Consider the following 21212-nt stretch of genomic DNA (forward strand, 5'->3'; position numbering starts at 1 on the left):
AATTGCATTTGTTTGGTGAAGCCATCCGCAGACGGACAGACGCTTCCGCTCCGGCGGTCTGAGGAAGGGGAGGATGAGAGGGGGAGAGGATGAGCGAGGCACAGGACGGACGGACAGACAGACAGAAAGAGAGAGAGCGGCAGTGTGTCTTTGGGTTAGGCGTACCGATGGCTAGCTGTGGCAGCGTGCAGCCCAGCCGCTCAGCGATTGCCTGCAGCTCTTTCAGCTTCGCCTGCTGGCGTCGGCCCTCCTCGCTCAAGATCTTGTCCTTCAACCACTGGTAGCCCTGTTAACAACACAGCACACCTGCTCAAAAACAGGGGCCCACGCCTACAGCGGTGCACTTACATACACATACAACATAAACACTCAAACACACACACACACGCTCTCGGACGCGTAACACCCAGCAGCACCTGTGTGGGCGAGGGCCTGTTTTTAAACACGTGACTCTGTCCGCCCAAAAGCTCAAATGAGCAGAGATGAACTCGCTCTGAGAACTTTAGGGGGTAAAGAGACCTCATACACACACTCACAAACATGATCAGTTTGAAGTGACTTCTGAGAAAGCTGTGTCTGAAGTAAAAATGTAGTATTAATGATTTTAAAAGGTATATATTATTTATTTTATTTTTTTCAATTGATTGGCTAAAAATTACACATTACTATCAATTTAAAGTCAACATGAAACACATTTGCAGCTCACTGAATTTGGTAATGCGGCATATTTCCAAGAGAAATTATTAAATGTGATTTAATATGCATATTAAATATGGGAATAAACATTTATATTTGAAATTAACAGCCTCTCTGTGTATCCCAATGGTAGCATTTCTCTTTAAATCTTATCATGATATTATTGTTGTATCTTTACTGAATTCACGTTATCCAGAAATAAATTACTGTACAATGTTTACAATGTTTTAGAATTTAATTTAGGTTGAATTACTTTTAGTAGCCTACAAAAAATTACTGGTATTTTTTTTTTTAATAAAGCTGTAATAAAATGTAAAAAAAAAAAAAAAAAAAGCAAAATGACCTAAGAATGTAAGAAAAATGTTTGAGAAAAAAAATAAAATAGAAATGTTAAATTAAAAACCTACTAAAAATATACACTAGAAATTACTAAAACACACACACACACACACACACACACACACACATAATATTATATATGTACACACACACACACACACACACTTCAGCTAGTTGCAACATCTCATTTTCTTTTAGTTTAACTTGATGTCCTGTACTAAAAAAACCTTAAACCCAAATAAAAATAACTAAAATCTATATACACATAAAATAAAAAAACAAACAAAAAAAACATTTAATAACATTATTTAAAACTTAAATAATAACAAATTTAAAATAAATATTCAAAAACATTAAAAACGAATAAAAGGTTACATAAATTTTTTTCAAATAAATAAATAAATAAACAAATTAACAAATAAATAAAAGCTAATTCAAATATTAATAACTACTATAGTAGTATATAAATACTACTAAAATATTACTGAAACAGGCTAAAAAGCTATTTTACTAAAGATCAACCAACCGATTAAGCAATAGTTTGCTTGGCTTAAGTGAATGGCTTGGCCAAGTAAATGTCAGATTTTAGTAAATTTGGACTTCATGTTGACTTTAAAGTAAAACCTATCATTTGTACTGACTAGCAAAAGCATGTTTGTGTGTGTGCTTGACCAGGATAAATAATCCAGTTTCAGGTCCATCATTGGTAAATATGAATTAACAGTGGAAAAGGACCAGTGTGGTCTAGTGATCTAAACACTCATGGGTCTCCGAATCCAGCAGACCCATCACTGTTCAGACCACCAGCACGGTTCTGTTATAGTCAAGTGTCAATCCACATGTACGTTACACAGAGGTAACAAGATATCAGGAATGATCAACAGTGTGACACAAGACTACAGGAGGAAGATGATGGGTCACAAGAACACCAATGAGCGAAAAACATGCGACTACGCCAACATAGAGCTCGGGAAACGGGTGCTTTTAGTGTGCACTTGAGTGTGGTTTAGTGTGCTTGAAAGAGATGGAAACACTGATAAAACAAGTGCCAATCCTCCTCAGAGTTACCATAGAAACTCATTCACATAAAGAAATATATGTTGAAGATCAGGCGTGTGGATTCATGCCATCAACAACAAACACATCTACAGGAAAAACACCAACTATAGAACCTGGAAGACACGGAACACATCACATTAGAACACCAAACACAAAGGAATCACATATGAGGCCACTAATGTTTCTAGAGGACCAGGAAGAGGAGGAGGAGACAGAGAGAGACTCATGGGATGTGAAGTACCTTCAGTGAGGCGCGAGAGTAGGCCGGCACCCCACTGTCGTATTTCCCTGAGATTATCCCACAGGCCAGCGGAGACCATGTCATCGCACCCACACCTGAGAAGACAGGTCAAACCCCATTGAAAAGACGCATCTGGTCAGCGTTTCTTTGGCTTGAGCGACAGCAGCATCACCCACCGATCTTATGGAAGAGCTCGGGAAGCTGCACCTCCACTTTCTCCCTCTGGAACATGTGATACTCTGACTGTTCGCAGATTGGTGGGATCTGGTTGAACTGTCGGGCCACAGAATACGCTTCCTACAAAACATCGGCAAAATGATAAGGTTAGTGTTACGTATGAATGCAGTAACACGTGAGCCAAAACTGAACTTAAAAAGATCAAATCATGGAAATCATGGGATTTCTCTTGCTCTTTTTTGATGAAATGTGTGACGAAATTCATCACTCCCTCCCCAGTTCATCTGGACCATGTATTGAAACTAAACCGTAAAACCGGGTGTTTTTATATCACTGTATTTCTGAAGGAAACCGACTGTCTTCAGAAAATTTCAGATGTCATTTTCATTTCATCTTGCATGTAATGTCTGATAAAGCAGCGTTCATGAGTGCAGCACTGCTTTGTCTACAGCTGTTACCAGGGAAACCTCTATCTCTTCCGCTCCAAAAGCACCTCCTGCTGGCAGAGAATGAATTTGCATTTTCAATAAGCCCGTCTGATTTGTGCAGAAAACATTTTATCATCAGAAATAATCTACTCTAGAGGGACTTTGCTGTTGTTATTGATTCTTTGCGGAAGTCTCCCGGAACTTAGTCTCAGCCTTAGACGTCACACCCACGGACCGTTGGCTGAACGTCTGATGCATATGGCACACTCAGCTGGAAACACTTCAGGAGTTTCGAAGTCGTCATCGGATTGGTTGAATTCTACAGGATTTCCAGGAGACGTGTGTGTCGCATTCTTTAACGTTCTGCCTGTAAACAAAGATGCCGTGACGCCAAACCCTCTCACGAAAGAAGAAAGCTGTCGAGTTTACAACTGTGACGACGAGCGCTTATCAGGATCAACTAAACACTGGATTTTCAAAAGTATGTGAAATATTTAAAGTTTGCGGCATATAATCTTTAAAATACGTCCGAGAGTTTTACACACAGGTCTGTTATTGTGGCGACATTTCCACGCCCCAAAGAATGACTCTGAACGAAACGAACTGTGATTGGTTGTTTGACATGTTGGTCAAAGGGCCTCATGGGCGGGCCTTGGCCAATGAAAGCTGCCATGGATTCCAGACCTTCAGCTGTCAGTCTGAAGGTCTGGCTACACGAGACTAACCGGAAGTTAGGTTTGGGCCACAAAAGTGTGCATGTGCTGTAACGTTTGTTTATGTTGTTGACTTTGAAACCATCTATACATAATTTAATTTAATGTGATGTACTGTACTAAAAGAACTAAAACCAAAATAAAAATCTATATAGACATTAAATATACTAAAGTTTAAACTAAAACAGAAAATATTATATATATATATATATATATATATATATATATATATATATATATATATATATATATATATATATATATATATATATATATATACACACACACACACACACACACACACACACACACACACACAGTGGAGTACGGAAAGTATTCAGACCCCTTAAATTTTTCACTCTTTGTTATATTGCAGCCATTTGCTAAAATCATTTAAGTTCTTTTTTTCCTCATTAATGTACACACAGCACCCCATATTGACAGAAAAACACAGAATTGTTGACATTTTTGCAGATTTATTAAAAAAGAAAAACTGAAATATCACATGGTCCTAAGTATTCAGACCCTTTGCTGTGACACTCATATATTTAACTCAGGTGCTGTCCATTTCTTCTGATCATCCTTGAGATGGTTCTACACCTTCATTTGAGTCCAGCTGTGTTTGATTATACTGATTGGACTTGATTAGGAAAGCCACACACCTGTCTATATAAGACCTTACAGCTCACAGTGCATGTCAGAGCAAATGAGAATCATGAGGTCAAAGGAACTGCCTGAAGAGCTCAGAGACAGAATTGTGGCAAGGCACAGATCTGGCCAAGGTTACAAAAAAATTTCTGCTGAACTTAAGGTTCCTAAGAGCACAGTGGCCTCCATAATCCTTAAATGGAAGATGTTTGGGACGACAAGAACCCTTCCTTGAGCTGGCCGTCCGGCCAAACTGAGCTATCGGGGGAGAAGAGCCTTGGTGAGAAAGGTAAAGAAGAACCCAAAGATCACTGTGGCTGAGCTCCAGAGATGCAGTCGGGAGATGGGAGAAAGTTGTAGAAAGTCAACCATCACTGCAGCCCTCCACCAGTCGGGACTTTATGGCAGAGTGGCCCGACGGAAGCCTCTCCTCAGTGCAAGACACATGAAAGCCCGCATGGAGTCTGCTAAAAAACACCTGTATAAGATTCTCTGGTCTGATGAGACCAAGATAGAACTTGTTGGCCTTAATTCGAAGCGGTATGTGTGGAGAAAACCAGGCACTGCTCATCACCTGTCCAATACAGTCCCAACAGTAAAGCATGGTGGTGGCAGCATCATGCTGTGGGGGTGTTTTTCAGCTGCAGGGACAGGACGACTGGTTGCAATCGAGGGAAAGATGAATGCGGCCAAGTACAGGGATATCCTGGACGAAAACCTTCTCCAGAGTGCTCAGGACCTCAGACTGGGCCGAAGGTTTACCTTCCAACAAGACAATGACCCTAAGCACACAGCTAAAATAATGAAGGAGTGGCTTCACAACAACTCCGTGACTGTTCTTGAATGGCCCAGCCAGAGCCCTGACTTAAACCCAATTGGGCATCTCTGGAGAGACCTAAAATGGCTGTCCACCAACGCTACCATCCAACCTGACAGAACTGGAGAGGATCTGCAAGGAGGAATGGCAGAGGATCCCCAAATCCAGGTGTGAAAAACTTGTTGCATCTTTCCCAAAAGACTCATGGCTGTATTAGATCAAAAGGGTGCTTCTACTAAATACTGAGCAAAGGGTCTGAATACTTAGGACCATGTGATATTTCAGTTTTTCTTTTTAATAAATCTGCAAAATGTCAACAATTAGTTTTTCTGTCAATATGGGGTGCTGTGTGTACGTTAATGAGGAAAAAAAATGAACTTAAATGATTTTAGCAAATGGCTGCAATATAACAAAGAGTGAAAAATTTAAGGGGGTCTGAATACTTTCCGTACCCACTGTGTGTGTGTGTGTGTGTGTGTGTGTGTGTGTGTGTGTGTGTGTGTGTGTATATATATATATATATATATATATATATAAAATAGTATCTCTATGATACTAAAATAAGACAAGGGCTTTAACACAAATGCCAGGTCTTTGATTCTGTTTTATGAACAAATGACTCTTATGAATGAGATCTTTGAATCTAAGGTCAATATAAGTATCAAGTTTTAATCTATAAATACCTGGACTTGACAAGTCATAAAATAGATAAAAAGAAGTAAAATAACATTCTGATAATTGTCATTAATTTATTCAAAAAACAAAAACATTTGATATTGAAAAGTCCAATTGAAATCACTGCATCTATAACAAATAAGACAATTATCATGTCACTGATTAGTAAAACAATGATAATTATAAAGTGACACTAATCTATTAAAAATAATTACAAATTTTTCCCTGCTGCCACAATATGAAAAATCATTCACTGCAGCCTTGCGATCAGGTCACCCGATTTAATAAACAAAATTCCCCCTAGATCACACTTGGATTCTTCAGTCAAAACAACAGAATGCTTTTTCGAAATATCTGTCCATGTAAAATTCGGTAAATGGTGGAACATTTTCGGTTAACGTGACTCAATTATTGGGCGATGGGACAGAAAACCAAATTCTAAACAACATGTTACGCATAACTAGACAAATGAGTTGTGACTGACGAGGCGTCACTGAACACAAACAACAGATCATCTTTTAACATTCTGTCAGTGTGAACGGTTCGTCTGACTCGGTGCGGTGCTGTTTTAGATCTCCGATCCGCCCAGTATTTAAGGTTATACTGTCTCACTGACAGCACCTATTTAAACAGAAGCATCTTTAGATTCATCAAGAGTTCTTCAGGAACAAAAGCAGCCGGTGCCGATGCTGATTACAGGGGTGCAAACATCTAAAAGTTAAGAGACTGTGACTCACCATGATTTCCATCGGACTCCAGCGTGACGTTCCCCAGTACATCGCCATTCCCTGATTGATCACATGGGTCATCGCCCGCACAGTCTCTGCCAATCAGACCGCAGATTTTCAGAGACTTACAGCACCATACATCATGTCACGCTGCCATCAGAAAGTGTCGGTACGGGTGAACGTGTGAAATATTAACAAGCAAAAGAAAACAAGCTCGATTAATGCAAGGGAGGGGAGTTTAAATGATAAATCGCTTCTGGATCGAGCTGGAGAATTTGAATCAATATGAGTAAGACAAAATAAACAACTTGTGCTTCGGGTCAATATCAACCTCAGCTCAAGGGGAAAAAAATGCTTCAAATGAGGGCTGGAAAAGATCCATCCTTAATGACCAACACCAGCCGTGTCAAAACATCAGTCTTATGAGCTTGAGTCATTTACTGCTCTCGCTTGACTATATGAGATCCCTCTAAATGCGCAAGAGAGAAACAGACTATTGAAGTGTCAAGCTCTTTAATGACAAGAACAGCTAACTGTCTACAGACCCCTGAGCTGTTTGTGTTTCAACCATTGAACTGTGTGAACTTTCTAAAGGGCAGCTAGGCTAATAAAAGTAGATCAAATAACATTTCTGCCTTGTTTTTTAAAGAGCAGCCACCCTTTCTCCTGAAAACATTGGTTGAGATTTAATTCAGGCTGGCGACTTACAAAAGGCCAAATGGGCAAATTGCAAAGATCTTGCTTACATGTGATTTGAGGAATCAATTATAGCTGGAGCACAAACAGCACAGGATGAGTTATAGTAGAGTTTAATATTTAAAGGTTTAGAGCAAATGAATTGAGATTGAGATGTACCTTCCATGGGTGTGTTGGGGTCTGGTCTGTTTGCAAACACTACGTCCACATATTCTAACTGCAGTCTCTCCAATGATGCCTTCAAACCTACAGAAGAGTAACACAAATCAATTCAGCACATGATTAGTTGAATGAATGAGGCATTTAAAGCAGTTCAGGTCAGGTGCTGCTCTGTAACGCGTATGCTTTGCGGTCCACTCACCTTCTATAATGTGTTTTCTTGATAGCCCTCTCTCAGTCTCTGCTCTAGAAAACAGAAGAATATGTACTACTACGCAATTATCATTGATGCCAACTTTAGTTAATTATATTGCAAAGACACTACTTGGTTTAATATTAGAAATGAGGCCAAAATATTTGATTCAATTCAAAATATAACACTATTTCAAAAGACATAAGCATTCATATACCAGAAGTAAAAAGCAACAGCTACATTAACTCATAAGCGTAACATTAAAGCTTCAGAAGCATTGTTCGCATAATGCCATGATTCATTTTATAATAAATATTAAAGATGCATACTTTCCACCCCAAAATATTTTGGTTGTAATGACTAAACTGGAGCGTCTGCAAAAAAAGAAGGAAAAAAGAAAAAGAAAAATAGGTCACACTTTTTGAAAGGCTTTTAAAAAGTAATTATCAAGTTGCAAATAATTACAACAGAATAATGGCTTGCGGTAACCATTTTAATTTCAAAGGAATGCATGGTCACACATACACAAACACGTTTATTTAACTGTCTAAATGAGGACATAGCACAGACATCTGCTTTCATGTAAAGGTTCATAAGTTTATATTCATGTAATTTTTGTTATTACATACATAAATGCAATAACATGCATATATGCATGTATACACACACACACACAAACAAAGTATACATATTTACACAAACACTAGTAACTGATTACATGTAATCTGGATTAAATAATTAGAATCTAAGAAATTTAATACTATATTATATTATATATATATTTATTATATTATATTATATTTTAAAATGTTCATAATCAGATTACAGTTACTTTAAGGATTGCATGATTACATATTTTTCACACAATTCACTAACACTACTCATTTTATATATATATGAGGTACCCATATCCGCAGCAGGTCATCCAATATGTCCCATTTGGCTTTGATATATATATAAATAAAGAATATCCTTTCCTCAAACGGAAGTTCTGTCAGATTTAGCTCACTTTCTCTCACAAATTGTAAGCCAGCCCACACACAGACACAGAGGACAGAAATAAGCTATGTCTCTGCAGAGGTGAGGGGTTGTGTGCCCTGATATTGATGCACACTGACTAGCAGGATGACTAAGCAGCACGATATCACACACACACACACACACACACACACACACACACACACACACACACATGTGAAGATCCTTTCCTGCAGAGAGCTCAGTTACTCTTCATCTCATTATGCAGAAACAGTGAGAGCCCATCCTGCTTTAAATTAAAACATCTTAACAAAAGGGCTTCTATTAACCATGAACCTCCTTTAGCTCGTGTTACGTTACACACACATATATCAGGACATCAACTGCACAATAAACACACCCATGCGACCGTTTCATAATTTAATATCTAGATGGGACATCTACGGGGTGAGCCAGGCTTTAATAATTTATATTTCTGCCTGTCTAGGGTTGCAATGGCACAATCTCTGAGGCACTGGGCTGAGTTATCAGCACAAGATAAGAAGCGGCCAAAGGAAATGAAAAGCTGTATGCTGTTAATGAACATACCTCCATCCTTTCTTCTTTATGATGTTGCCCAGCACCATCTCTGCCCTGCAACAGAAAACCAGATGGTTATCAGACTAATCAGTCATTTTATTGACATATACAGCCAACAAAACAGGCCACTGAAGGGATATTTCAAAGTTCAGTAAATCACCTCTTTCAAGACGGCAATATCATACAATACATGTAAATTAAAAAGCACACTTCAATGCCACAAGACTCCATCAAGGATTTTTATGAAAACATACAAAGCAAGCAATAATACTGTCAGCCAAGGAATTTTGAGCTTTTTTGCCCTTTTTTCCCCATTTCTCATTGGTGACTGCTTATGTGCAGCCCTGCCCACAGTGAAATCTTGTTGGTCCAAATTTCTAATGCAAACAGCTGTATATTAATCATCCAATATGTCCCATTTGGCTTTGATTGTCGCGTCATGCAGTATGGACAGACAAATGATTGAAAACACGCTACGATGCTTCCAGTGAACCTCAGACAGCACATTATTTATATAACAGATTATTCATCAAGACTCTCTGATCCATATCACAAAACAAATTCCGATTTTTTTCCTTTTCTTTTTTAAACTTTGTGCTTCACACAATTTCTGGGTGTCTGGATGCTCAATTAGTTTTGGTTGCTTTGTGACGTATGTGATGGTCAAAGGCGTGGACACTGTTATGTTTGCGCCTGACCTTATTGAATATGCATGTGTAGTAATTTTCCTTTCAGATGCTAAATTTATGGGAGGAGAGTATTAAAATGAATCACGCTAACGTTTGCACTCGTCAAATTACTGGTATTTGCGCCATTAAAAAGCAGGTGGTAGTTTGCGCTGCTCTTGGTAGATTGCGCTGGACATGATCTGGCTGCGTCTGTGTTTTTTTAATGTGTGCATTGTCAGTAAGTCACCTGCAGAATTTCCCCTCCCATCGGTGCTTATGCATTTGCCCTCTAACGCTAATTTGCCCCGTTTAGTAAATCTGGCCCTTAATGTTTAAATATGCAAACAAGGCTAATCAAATTAAATATAAACTAATCTGCATGTACTTTTTTCACTCCATACATCAGAAAATACAATCAACAGCCATACAAATATAATTTGATATTTTTAGGAATAAAACGTTGTTCAAAATTAGGCAAATTATATATTAACAAACTTCAGAATATAGATTAAATACAACTACACTGTTGGTGTAGAGGAGGAAAAACTCATTTTGAGAAAACAGCCTATAAAAGATATGTACTGTAATTGAAATCTACAGACACAAATGGATAAAGTGCAATAAAATAAATACTTAAATGTGTATTTTGGACGTTTTCTTTTTTCTAGTCTGAAACAATAAATTATAGCCAAATATATAATAGGCCAAAATCTCAGAAGGATTTTGCCTGTAGTGTCTTGCTTTAAAGTGGCAAGGTATGTGAATGAGTAATTAACACAACCTGGGTGCTAAAAGCATATTTAATTCCCTGAAAAATGTGCCTCCTTTTCATACGCAGATGAGGAGAAGTGTCAGCAACAGCCTGGAGACTAAAACGCGCTCTGGCAGCCATTAGTGACGCTGAGGGTGCTAATTGGGCCCAATGAGGATACAGTTCGGGCTGTGATTGTCCCGGTGAGTGAGATTCTCCCTCAGGCCGCACACTAGTCAATTCAATGAACCACTGTGCTGCAATTTAGTCCACGCTCACAGACGCTACAAATCCCACCCACTGCTTCACTATTAATCTTTTTAAAAATCATTCTGCAATCTTGTTTTTTTCCTAGTATGGCATCTTATGGGAAGACAAAGAATTTTAAAGGAATACTTCACTCTAAAATGAAAATCAATCCAAACCCCTTCTCTTCAGTGCTGCTCTTTTTCATTTAGTGAAAGTGAATGAAGCAAGACGCTGTCACGCTCCAAAAACAGCAAATGTTCTTCTTAAAGTTCAACAATATCCCTCCCCATTCATTCTCATTTAATGGAAACCAGCAGTGTGAATTATTTATTTATTTATTTTCCCCCCCAAACAAAATGGGGTTTGATCTTATAGTTCAGTAATGAAATGTTTAACTGTTGGGTGAATGAACCTTTTAACACAGTTTGGCAGAAATGTTTTACTAGTGCCATAAGGCAGTGTTGTTTTTAAGTAAATATAAAACTATTAAACACACACACACACACACACACACACACATATACATATACATATACATATACATATACATATACATATATATTTTTTTTTAATTGAAATAAAGCTGAAATAATACAAAATATTAAAATATTAAATGAAAACTTAAACAACTTTAAAAAAAAAAAACACAGCATAAATTAGAAATGTTGCCTTGGCAAGTAACTGAAATAAACCATGTTTAAGTACTAAAACTAAAATAAAAATTGACTAAAGCTAAATAGAAATATAAGGAAAAATACCAAAAGCACATAACAAAATTACTAAACCTAAACTAAAATAAAAAACAAAGGGAAAAAAGCGAATTAAAAATATGAATAAATACTGTAATAGTTTATAAATACTAAAATAACACTGTTTTTAGGTGAAGTAACACCTAACTTTTAACTAAGCAACTTACTAAAAGAAAAGGTTCAAAAGTGAATATAAGTCATGCAATCTTTGCATTGCACACAAGTGAAAGTCAGCTGGTCATTATCATCAAATAATAATAAATAATAAAAAAAACAAATAAGATAAAGCACACCTGCTCACTGTAAACAATCCATTTTATATTTACAGCTATGTGTATAAAAAATAAATAAAACAAACTTTTATTAATCCTTAAAAAAAGAAATATTATTATACAGTACACTATTTAATTATTGCTATTATAAAATATATATATATTTTATATCAGAATCAAGTATTCCAGAGAGTTCTCTGGAATCTATCACCAAGATGGATGCACATCTTTAATCTTGATTGATTCGATGTTTCACACTGATCCAGGCTTTATATGAAAACAGAAAGCTGTTGAATGCTAGCTGTTGTGCTTTGATTTAGTGGTCATTAGCTGCAGAGAGAGGTTCATTAATCCACATGAATGTACGCTGCACTTTCTTAAAAAGTCCCAACTTCAAAGGAGGTTCCCTGAGACGGCAGAAAGCAGCTCATCTTCATGAGGATATCTGTATATGCATGCTAGTGCACTTATGTTAGCGTGTCGAACAGAGACGGAGATGGACACAGACGCGTGAGAGGGCGGCTCAGCCTGTGTTTTTGTTTGCTTATGTGCGAGGGAGAGAAAGACAGAGAGGTGACAAAAGCTGCTGTGTGTACGCAGCACATGTGTGTGTATTTGTGGATGTAAGCGTTTTGGTGCTATATTTACGCAGCGGTGTTTGTCCCGTCACGGCCTGTGGGTTTAACACACTGCATTGACCGCAGCTGGATGATAGATGCTGCTGGAGACGTATTTATTCCAATCGGATAAATAAAACAGACCTTCCCACTCCTCTCACCCCATCAGCGCCGACATTCAGTGATGCCCACGCCCAGCGCTCAGCTAATGACAGAGCACATTACCAACCGCTATCCTCACCTAATTTGCAGAGTTTATTTATGAAACATCAAGTGTCAGGCAACTTTCCTTGTTTGGAGGAAGGAAAATGCGCTCTAATTTGGATTCTCAGCACTAAGAATAACATCTGAGATTAACGCACTGATATACAGACGCGTTACTGTCAGGATACAAATCTCTCAAATTGGAAATAACCAGTGTTAATTGTGAACGCTGCTGCTAAGCCGTCAGAACCCCTTCCAGCAGTGATTGGATGATTTTGAGATCCACCTTTTCACACGGAGGACAATTGAGGGACTCAAACACAACTATTAAAAAAGGTTCAAACATTCACTGATGCTCCAGAAGGAAACACGATGCATTAATTTTTCTTATTTTGTTGAAATATAATTTTTTTTTCTATTTAGTACTGCCCTTCGGTAGCAACAGAAGATACTTGCATGTTTCCCGGAAGACAAATTAAGCACAATTTACCTTGATCTTCAAATTCAAAAGTTTTCACCCCCCGGCTCCTAATTTCATTGTTTTCTTCTGGAGCATCGGTGAGTGTTTGAACCTTTTTTAATAGTTGTGTCTGAGTTCCTCAGTTGTCCTCAGCGTGAATACGGTCACTGCTGGAAAGGGTTCAAATATGCAAAAGATGCAGGAAAACTAAAGAATCTGCAGGACATGGAGGATTTTTCTGAAGAACAGTGCTCAGTTTAACTGTACAGAACAAACAAGGGACTCATGAACAACCATCACAAAACAAAACAAAAAACAGGCGTAGATCATCCAGGTAACCACACACAGTATTAAGAACCAAGGGTTCCCAAACATTAGAAGGGAATTATTTTAATAATTTCAGCTATTTTTTTGTCTTGTGGCCTATATGTAAACATCTTTTATGTAAAATAACATGCATTTTGTATGATCTCTCTTATTTTGTTAAAATTCACATTTTCTGCAAGGGGTTCCCAATATTCTTTAATAAAGCCACCAAAACTAAAAGTAAGAAAACCAAAACTCACTCTCTCTCTCTATTATATATTGTTACAAGAAATATATATATATTTTTTTTAAATATTACATTTTTAAATATTATTTTTTAGTTGCATAACATTTTTAAAATAAGTCCCTACTGCTTACAAAGCATATATTTGACCCAAATTACAGAAGTAATTTGTAATATTGTGAATTTTTTTTTTTTTTACAATTTAAAATAAGTTTTTTTAATTATTTTTTTTTTATATATTTTTAAATGTAATTTATTCCAGTAATGCAAAGCTGAATTACTCTGGTCTTCAGTGTCACATGCTCCTTCAGAAATCATTCTAATATGATGGTTTGCTGCTCTAGAAACATTTATTATTATTATTATTATTAATGTTAAACATTCTCTGATGAATAAAAAGGTCAAAAGAACAACATTTAGCTAGAGAGAGAAAGAAAGCTTTTGTATATACATATTTACGCAAATGAAGTGTATATGGCAGACAGAGTCTATACACTTAATCATAAATAAAAACAGTAAAGTGAAGATTTAGGTATTTTATCCTCTTATTTCTGGGTAAATACATCTCTTTGTTATTTTCTAATTCTCTACTGCCATATGTGTGGCTTGTAGATTTGGTTTAGGTCATGTAACCGTGTTCATTGTCAAAGCCAGATAATCCTATTGATCACTGTGCTTTATCTTGCTCACAGCTGATGAATCTCGCTTGTATGACACATTAAGAGATGATATTGCTTCAAGATCCAACTAGAAATAATACTGTGATATCCGCCACATACGTAAATGGCCATGACAGTTTCGAGTCCTTCCCTGATCCCAAGAACAGCACTGCTGGGTTGTGCTGAGTCGTTATGACAAGATCAACACAAACTCCCACGCAAGACACGGACGAGGAACGCCATTTCCAACGATGCCCTGGGTCAGCTGCCATAGAAATGTTCATTCACCTTTTGAAATGAGCCTTAGTTTTAAAGAAAACTTGAGGAAAGTTCATGCTTAAAAAAACTTATAAAACTGACAACTAGATCTAATATTTAAAATATATTAATATTTGAAATAAAACATCATATAAAAGTGGCTGCAATTGTTGTGTCAACTTTTTTAAATAGCACATCACTTAACTAATTCACACAGAAACCGAACAGAAAGAACATATTTCAGCACATGGTGGGTTGTGTGTTCATTTTGGCGCACTCACTTTCCTGCAGCATAGACCTCTGCCGTGTCGAACAGATTGATCCCGTTCTCGTATGCCAGAGTCATCAGCTGCTCTGCAATCTGTCAGAAGGAAGGAAGGGAGAGGACACGATCCAGCATTCAAGGTGCTGCAGTCTACTCCATTATTGAAAGCTGTATTCCGCACTGTGCTACTCAATAAGTCATCTTTAATGTGTTTAGGTACATTTACAGTGTACGCTGGAAATGAAAAACTGCTGAATAGTTTATTAGTAGAGAAAAATTACGTCTATAAATTAGGGATGTGCGGGACTAGTCGACTAAACGGTACAGCTCCTGCTAGTCGACACTGAAATCAATAGTCGATTACACGAGAGAAAAAATTACCATAATTTTAACGTTACATTTAAAACATTTTAACAACAAGCTAAAATAAAACTTTTGAAAAATAATACATATCAAAATATTTAAATATGTAAATATTTTTAGAAGCGTATCTGGGCGGAAACTACATTTTTACCTCAGACCTCGCGTGCGTTTTCTTCATGTCAGTATGGTGAGCTCGAAATGACCAGCGAAGAACCAGCAAGGTGTGGGATTATTTTGAATTAGAAGGAAACGGAAAAGTTTTGTGTAAAATTGGCTTACAATAACTCTACTGGAGCGATGCGTAATCATATTCAATACAGGCACGTATGCGTTAGCTTGGAGGCTAGCCAAAGACAGAAAATGTCAATCATGTCACACACTACAACCCGCCGCTGAGGTCCGCGATCCCATCCGCGCTGTCTATTCCTCTAAACGAAAACCGACTTCGGTGGTGGTGTGGGGTTTCCAGGCTCTTTTCGAAACAGTCTGCTTGCTTGTAGTTATCTCTCTGCGTGCCTGTGACTTCATTCCTGCCGAGCGCGTTTTTTTCAAGTGCAGAATCGCATCTAGTCCCGTCTTTCGCCAGACCACGTTAACATGTTAAATTCACTGAACAAATGCGCATGGTCTGAGTAAGTAAAATGAGCATTGTTTTGTTTTTAGACAATATAGCCAACATGAAGTACATTTTTAAAAGCCGTTTTAATGCTATTCGTTGATAAACTTTCCTTTTTTTTTTTGACTTGTGTTTTAATATGTTGGCTAACGTTATATGAAAATGAAGAATTCTGTCAGTCTATTTTCCATTTCTGCATTGCTCCAGCTGATCTGAATAAATAAGCTATGCACTGGTTTATGTTGAGTTATGCTCTTCCTTATTTTCTGTTTAACTACCGCCTAAAATTAAATGATGATAACGTGAGGCAAGCATACGGCATAATCGTGACCTGTTTTTAGCAGATTTCATTGAGGGATTTGACCTTGTGATGCAAAGATTAAGTATTTCAAGTGTAGGCTGTTATACACGCAGTTTTTTTTCTTTTGCCATTTTTTGGGGGTTTCTAGCTTTTAGACTAGTCGACTAGTCGGATACAAAACTTCCGTTTAAACGACAGTCAAATTAGTCGTAGTGCACATCCCTACTATAAATTCACTATTTGAATGTTTAATTTCAAAGCAAAATAAAGCATTTTGCACTTCATACTTCCTCCAAACAATGTTGTTTAAAATTACACTGTAATTATAAGATATAAGATCTATCTATAAGAATTTTTTTTAAAGTTTTTTTTAAATCAACAATATGAATGGTGATTTATGGAAGAATGCTTATATAATCATAATATAATATAATAGTATATTTGTTTTTGTTTTTTTACTTAAAAACATTTATATAATTATATACAGTAAATATATATATATATATATATATATATATATATATATATATATATATATATATATATATATATATATATATATATATATATATATATATATATATATGTTATAAACTTTGCAAAATAAAACCTCAGATAAACAACACGACATATCACATTTATCATTTACCAACCATCACATACTGAAAGCAGTATTATGTTTTTCATCTACAATGTTTAATTTAACAAACATTTAAATGTTGCACTGCAATCATTAGACCAATTACGTTTTGGCATCACTGGCATCAAACCTGGTGCAAAGCATCTAAATAAGCAATAAATGAGGTCTGATTTTTACTTCAAATATGACTTCAGAAAACCTGGAATAAATGAGTTTTATGGATTACTTTTTTTTTTTTTTTTTTTTTCAATGTTTGACAATATAAAATGCACGTGTTCCATGGAATAAATAAAACTAATATTGTTGTTTGGAAAGACAAGAGGTTGAGTAAATGATGACAGGACATTCATTTTTGGGTGAACTATTCCTGTAAGTGTACAAGAATATAAAAGCTCACATCAGGACTGATCACTCATCATACCTCATCTGTGATCTGTCCTCCAAACGTCACCCATGTTCCTGTAAAGAGATCCAGAATCAGTCACTGCTTTTCACGAGATAAACCAGCTTTAAATGATTATCAGTGATCCACCAATGACACTAAAGTGTAAAGCCTTAAGATGAAGCTACAGATAACATGGATAATCTTTAATGCCCAGCTCAAGAGAACAGAACAACACTGGCTGCATGGTGCAGATTTCTGCTGTCTGCCACTACTAGCAGTTCAGTTTGAAGAAAATTCATCTTGTGACAAAAAAAAAAAAAAAAGACTACAAAAGCTTGTACTGTTGGTTGCAGGTTTCCTTATCTACTTCACAAAAGGGCTTGATGAGGAGGCCATAAACGTACCTAATCCAAGACATGAGACTCTCAGGCCCGACTTCCCCAGGTTTCTGGAAAAAAAAAGGAAATAAAGACAATGATTAATAGGTTTTACTCCGCTTTCTTTATCACTTTGTTCTCTCTAAAGTCAGAGTAATACCATTGAAGTACTAAATCAGACTGTCAGCTTTGAAAGTGCCAACCTAATTTTCTCAACAAAAAAAGTTCTGTTCCAAAAACTAGTGAGCTGCCTATCAAGATGGAGAAACGATTTATTCCCAAGGTGTAATAAATTATGAGTCGAGCCTCCTGTACAGTTGAGATGCCGCCCATGTAGGCTGTGGACAGCAAAGCAGCTCACTAGGTTTTGGAACAGATCTACTGTCTTCAAAGCAATGAGATTCTTCAGTAACCCCAGCCCGAGTCCTGTAGATGCCACCGGGGCTGGCAGGGGAGCTTATGGAGTTTGTAAGCCATCCCTGCTGATTGGTGTATCATGGGGAAAATGAGACTTAGCAGTGCCTGAGGGCAGATTACTGACCCCAGGGCCTTATGGGAGCGAGGAAGACTATGGAGCTTATTGAGACAGCAACTATAATGAAGAGAACAGGCTAAAGAAAGGCTCAACAGTCCAGAGTCACATGAGACAAAGAGAGAGGTTTTCAACTTCTGTACCCTCCTCTGAAAGTCAGCACAGATCATCTCAGAGGACAGCTCTCACACCCAGAGGTTTGGACCCAACTTTGTTTTGTTTACTGTTTATGTTTATGTTGTTTTAGTTTTACTTTTAATTTAATTCTTTTTTTTTTTTAGCCAAAAAAACTGGTGTGCCAAAAAGAACTGTTGCGTACAAAGCCAAAAAGATGCTACGATTATTATAAGATTTGTAAAGGATCAAAGAAGGAAAACAAAACAAGGTTAGAACACATAAAATAACAGATTTGTGCCACTGATATATATATAAAAAATTAATCGATTAAAAAACAAAACTAATTAAAAAAAACAAAAAAAAACATTTTTTTTGATTAATTGCGATTAATCCCACCTAACATTAAAGTTTTTAAATTATACTTTTTTATTGCAATAATTTCATATACAATCTTCAAATTCATGTAGAAACAACAAAGTATATTTTTAATATTTGTTTAATAGGCTACCATCTTTTTTTATGACTGAAGGCAAGTATCACTGATACCATCTGATGTCTCTATGGATTTTTTTCTTAATATTTAACCATTGACTATAGCCATTCAACTTTATAGTAATTGAGAGCTATCAATTTAACATTTATTAGACTTAAAAAAAATAACTTCTAATTTAAGTGAATTTAAACCAAACTTCACATAAACCCATTATAATAAATGTCATATAGCCTATAGCTACATGTGCCCTTCAGCAAGAAAATATAATCTAATTTAATAAAGTTATCAAACACTAAATTCTAAATTAAATAAAGATAAAGTAAAACTACAGAAGCTATTGATTTCCTCTTTTTAATTTCGTTCTTTGACATCACAGCAGCTGGTTGTTAGGTTATTTTGGCTGCTACTTTAAAAACTGTCACTGCTGAACTTGATGCGGATCTGACACGGCTTTAAATGTGACTCATAAATAATAAATACTTGCATGCACAGTTTTAAGGCAGCTTTAATCGACTTCTTTTGTAACGTCATGACATAACTGATGACATAACTACATTGCATACTCGTAGTTTTATTTGGGTTTGAATATGAGAGAGCGCTTTAATATAGCCTAGTCTAATACAGCGCGCGCCAGCATATTTGTGCGTGCACTTGAAGGGCATGTGCTAAGGGCACAGTATAACAACTGACAGGACAGGAAGATTAGTTTTTACTGACATTTGGCCTGACAACAACAGTGAACTGCGGTCAGATGAGATGTTCTATTGAAGCTCCTCGTCACCCGTACCTTTTGCCTGGCACTTAAGTTAAGTTGGAGTGCGCGTCTGAGAAGTGTCCCGCTTGATGTGCTTGTAAAGATGTTCTGCGTCTAAATAAAAGCAATTCTTTAGCAGAGTGGGGTGGCCAAACCTAGCCCCGCCCCTGCGTTAAACTGAAAAAAATATTAGATTTTTTAAATCAATTAAAAAATTATTTGAATTAGCCCGTGTTAACGCAAATTTTGACACCACTAAAATATTATATATATATACATATATATACACACACACACACATACACACAAAAGGATAGATAAATTATGCAGTGATTTAGCTGTAGTTTGTGTTGTCTGTACATGAGCATGAGCATGTGTGTAACTGGGATTAGGGGTGATATAACGAGCTGTCTGTGTGTGTAGGAGTGAAAGGCATGTATGTGCGTGTTTCTATAAGCGTGTGTGGTGTTTTTGTGCATGTGTTTGTGTGGGGGTGTCCATGTTGGATTAGAAACATGTGGGTGTCCGGTGGCAGAATGCAATGAAAGACAGACGTTAGCGGGTCACAGCGAGCCACACGTTGCATTGGATCCAAAAAGTAACCTGCAGGACCAGACATTGCTTTTCATGAGATCCTATTCATAGCAGTATTTGCTGGGAACTTTAATATGGCTGGAGATTTCTCCAGGCACCTTAGCACAAAAGTTCAAAAGATTAAAATGCAGACAAGTTTGGTAAATAACCCATTGGAGCACTGCGCTCTTTCCTGTAGACACGAGGGAATCTTGAAGTTAATAAGCAAATGTCTATCTGCAAGGCACAACACACTAGGGGAAAAGGAATGAGTATCTGCTCAAATCTAGTTTTGCAATTAACATGGAGCTAAAAAGTAAAGAGCACGTGGTTAATCAACAATGGTCAGGTCAATGTCAAAAAAAGTTAGTAACTTTAATTAGAGCTTGCGGTGAGATAGACTTTTGTATGTTGGACAGAAGCATCATGGTTCAGTTCCTTAATCGTAAAGAACTCATGTACATTATTTGCAAAGGCAAGCCTTCTGCCACTGTATCAGCAAATCTACACTCTCAGAAATAAAGGTACAAAAGCTGTCACTGGGGCGGTACCTTTTCAAAAGGTACACTTTTGTACCTATTAGTATTTAGTATATACTATTAGTATTATTTTAGTTTTTATTTTGTGTACACATTTTTATTTAGCTTTTATATAGTTTAGTTTCAGTTTTAATTAAAGTTTAGCAGAATTAACAGATCACTTCCAGAGCGCAGGTCAAAGAAAGACGTAGGCATAATTGAACCTTATAGAGAGTCGCTAAGAGCACAGTATAACAGCTGACAGGACAGGAAGATTCGTTTTTACTGACATATGGCCTGACAAAATCTCATCTGATTGCAGTTCACTGATGTTCTACTGAAGCTCCTCGTCACCTGTACCGTTTCCACGCTCGTTTGATTCACATCTGGTGCTGAGGAGAAGCTGGAGTGCGCGGCTGAAAAGTCTCCTGTTTGATGTGTTCGTAAAGATCTTCTGCCCAATTTTTGTCAAGAAAAAAGAAACATAAGCAGCAGTTGTGAGTGGGGTGGTCAACCCTAGCCCCGCCCCTGCGTTAAATATTTTTAACACCGTTAAACTGGAAAAATTAAATCGCATGCGTTAACGCACTAATTTTGACAGCATATATTTTAAGGTTCTCTTGGGTACCAAAAATTGTTCCAAAAAAAAAAAAAAAAAACCTTCTCTCCTCGCTCCACAGCTTTCCATGTCTTCTTTTTTTTGTTATATATACAC

The 21212-nt window shown here is 36.9% G+C and overlaps 1 protein-coding gene across 12 annotated transcripts in view; it reads right to left on the reverse strand.

The window, feature by feature from the left end:
• kcnab2a (potassium voltage-gated channel subfamily A regulatory beta subunit 2a) overlaps nucleotides 1-21212 on the reverse strand; it is a 140265-nt gene that overhangs the window by 13211 nt on the left and 105842 nt on the right. For 11 of the 12 annotated variants that reach the window (XM_058791605.1, XM_058791609.1, XM_058791616.1 and 8 more), the window contains 11 exons: nucleotides 17538-17581; nucleotides 17170-17207; nucleotides 14845-14924; nucleotides 9136-9180; nucleotides 7899-7943; nucleotides 7579-7622; nucleotides 7377-7463; nucleotides 6531-6616; nucleotides 2512-2632; nucleotides 2336-2430; nucleotides 166-286 (listed from right to left, as the gene is read on the reverse strand). In XM_058791605.1, coding sequence (XP_058647588.1) covers nucleotides 166-286; nucleotides 2336-2430; nucleotides 2512-2632; nucleotides 6531-6616; nucleotides 7377-7463; nucleotides 7579-7622; nucleotides 7899-7943; nucleotides 9136-9180; nucleotides 14845-14924; nucleotides 17170-17207; nucleotides 17538-17581 — 806 coding nt within the window. The remainder of the gene's footprint in view (nucleotides 1-165; nucleotides 287-2335; nucleotides 2431-2511; nucleotides 2633-6530; nucleotides 6617-7376; nucleotides 7464-7578; nucleotides 7623-7898; nucleotides 7944-9135; nucleotides 9181-14844; nucleotides 14925-17169; nucleotides 17208-17537; nucleotides 17582-21212) is intronic. The other variant, XR_009273399.1, reaches the window with a different exon arrangement.

Source organism: Onychostoma macrolepis, chromosome 11, assembly GCF_012432095.1.
Source record: "Onychostoma macrolepis isolate SWU-2019 chromosome 11, ASM1243209v1, whole genome shotgun sequence".
Taxonomy (NCBI): domain Eukaryota; kingdom Metazoa; phylum Chordata; class Actinopteri; order Cypriniformes; family Cyprinidae; genus Onychostoma; species Onychostoma macrolepis.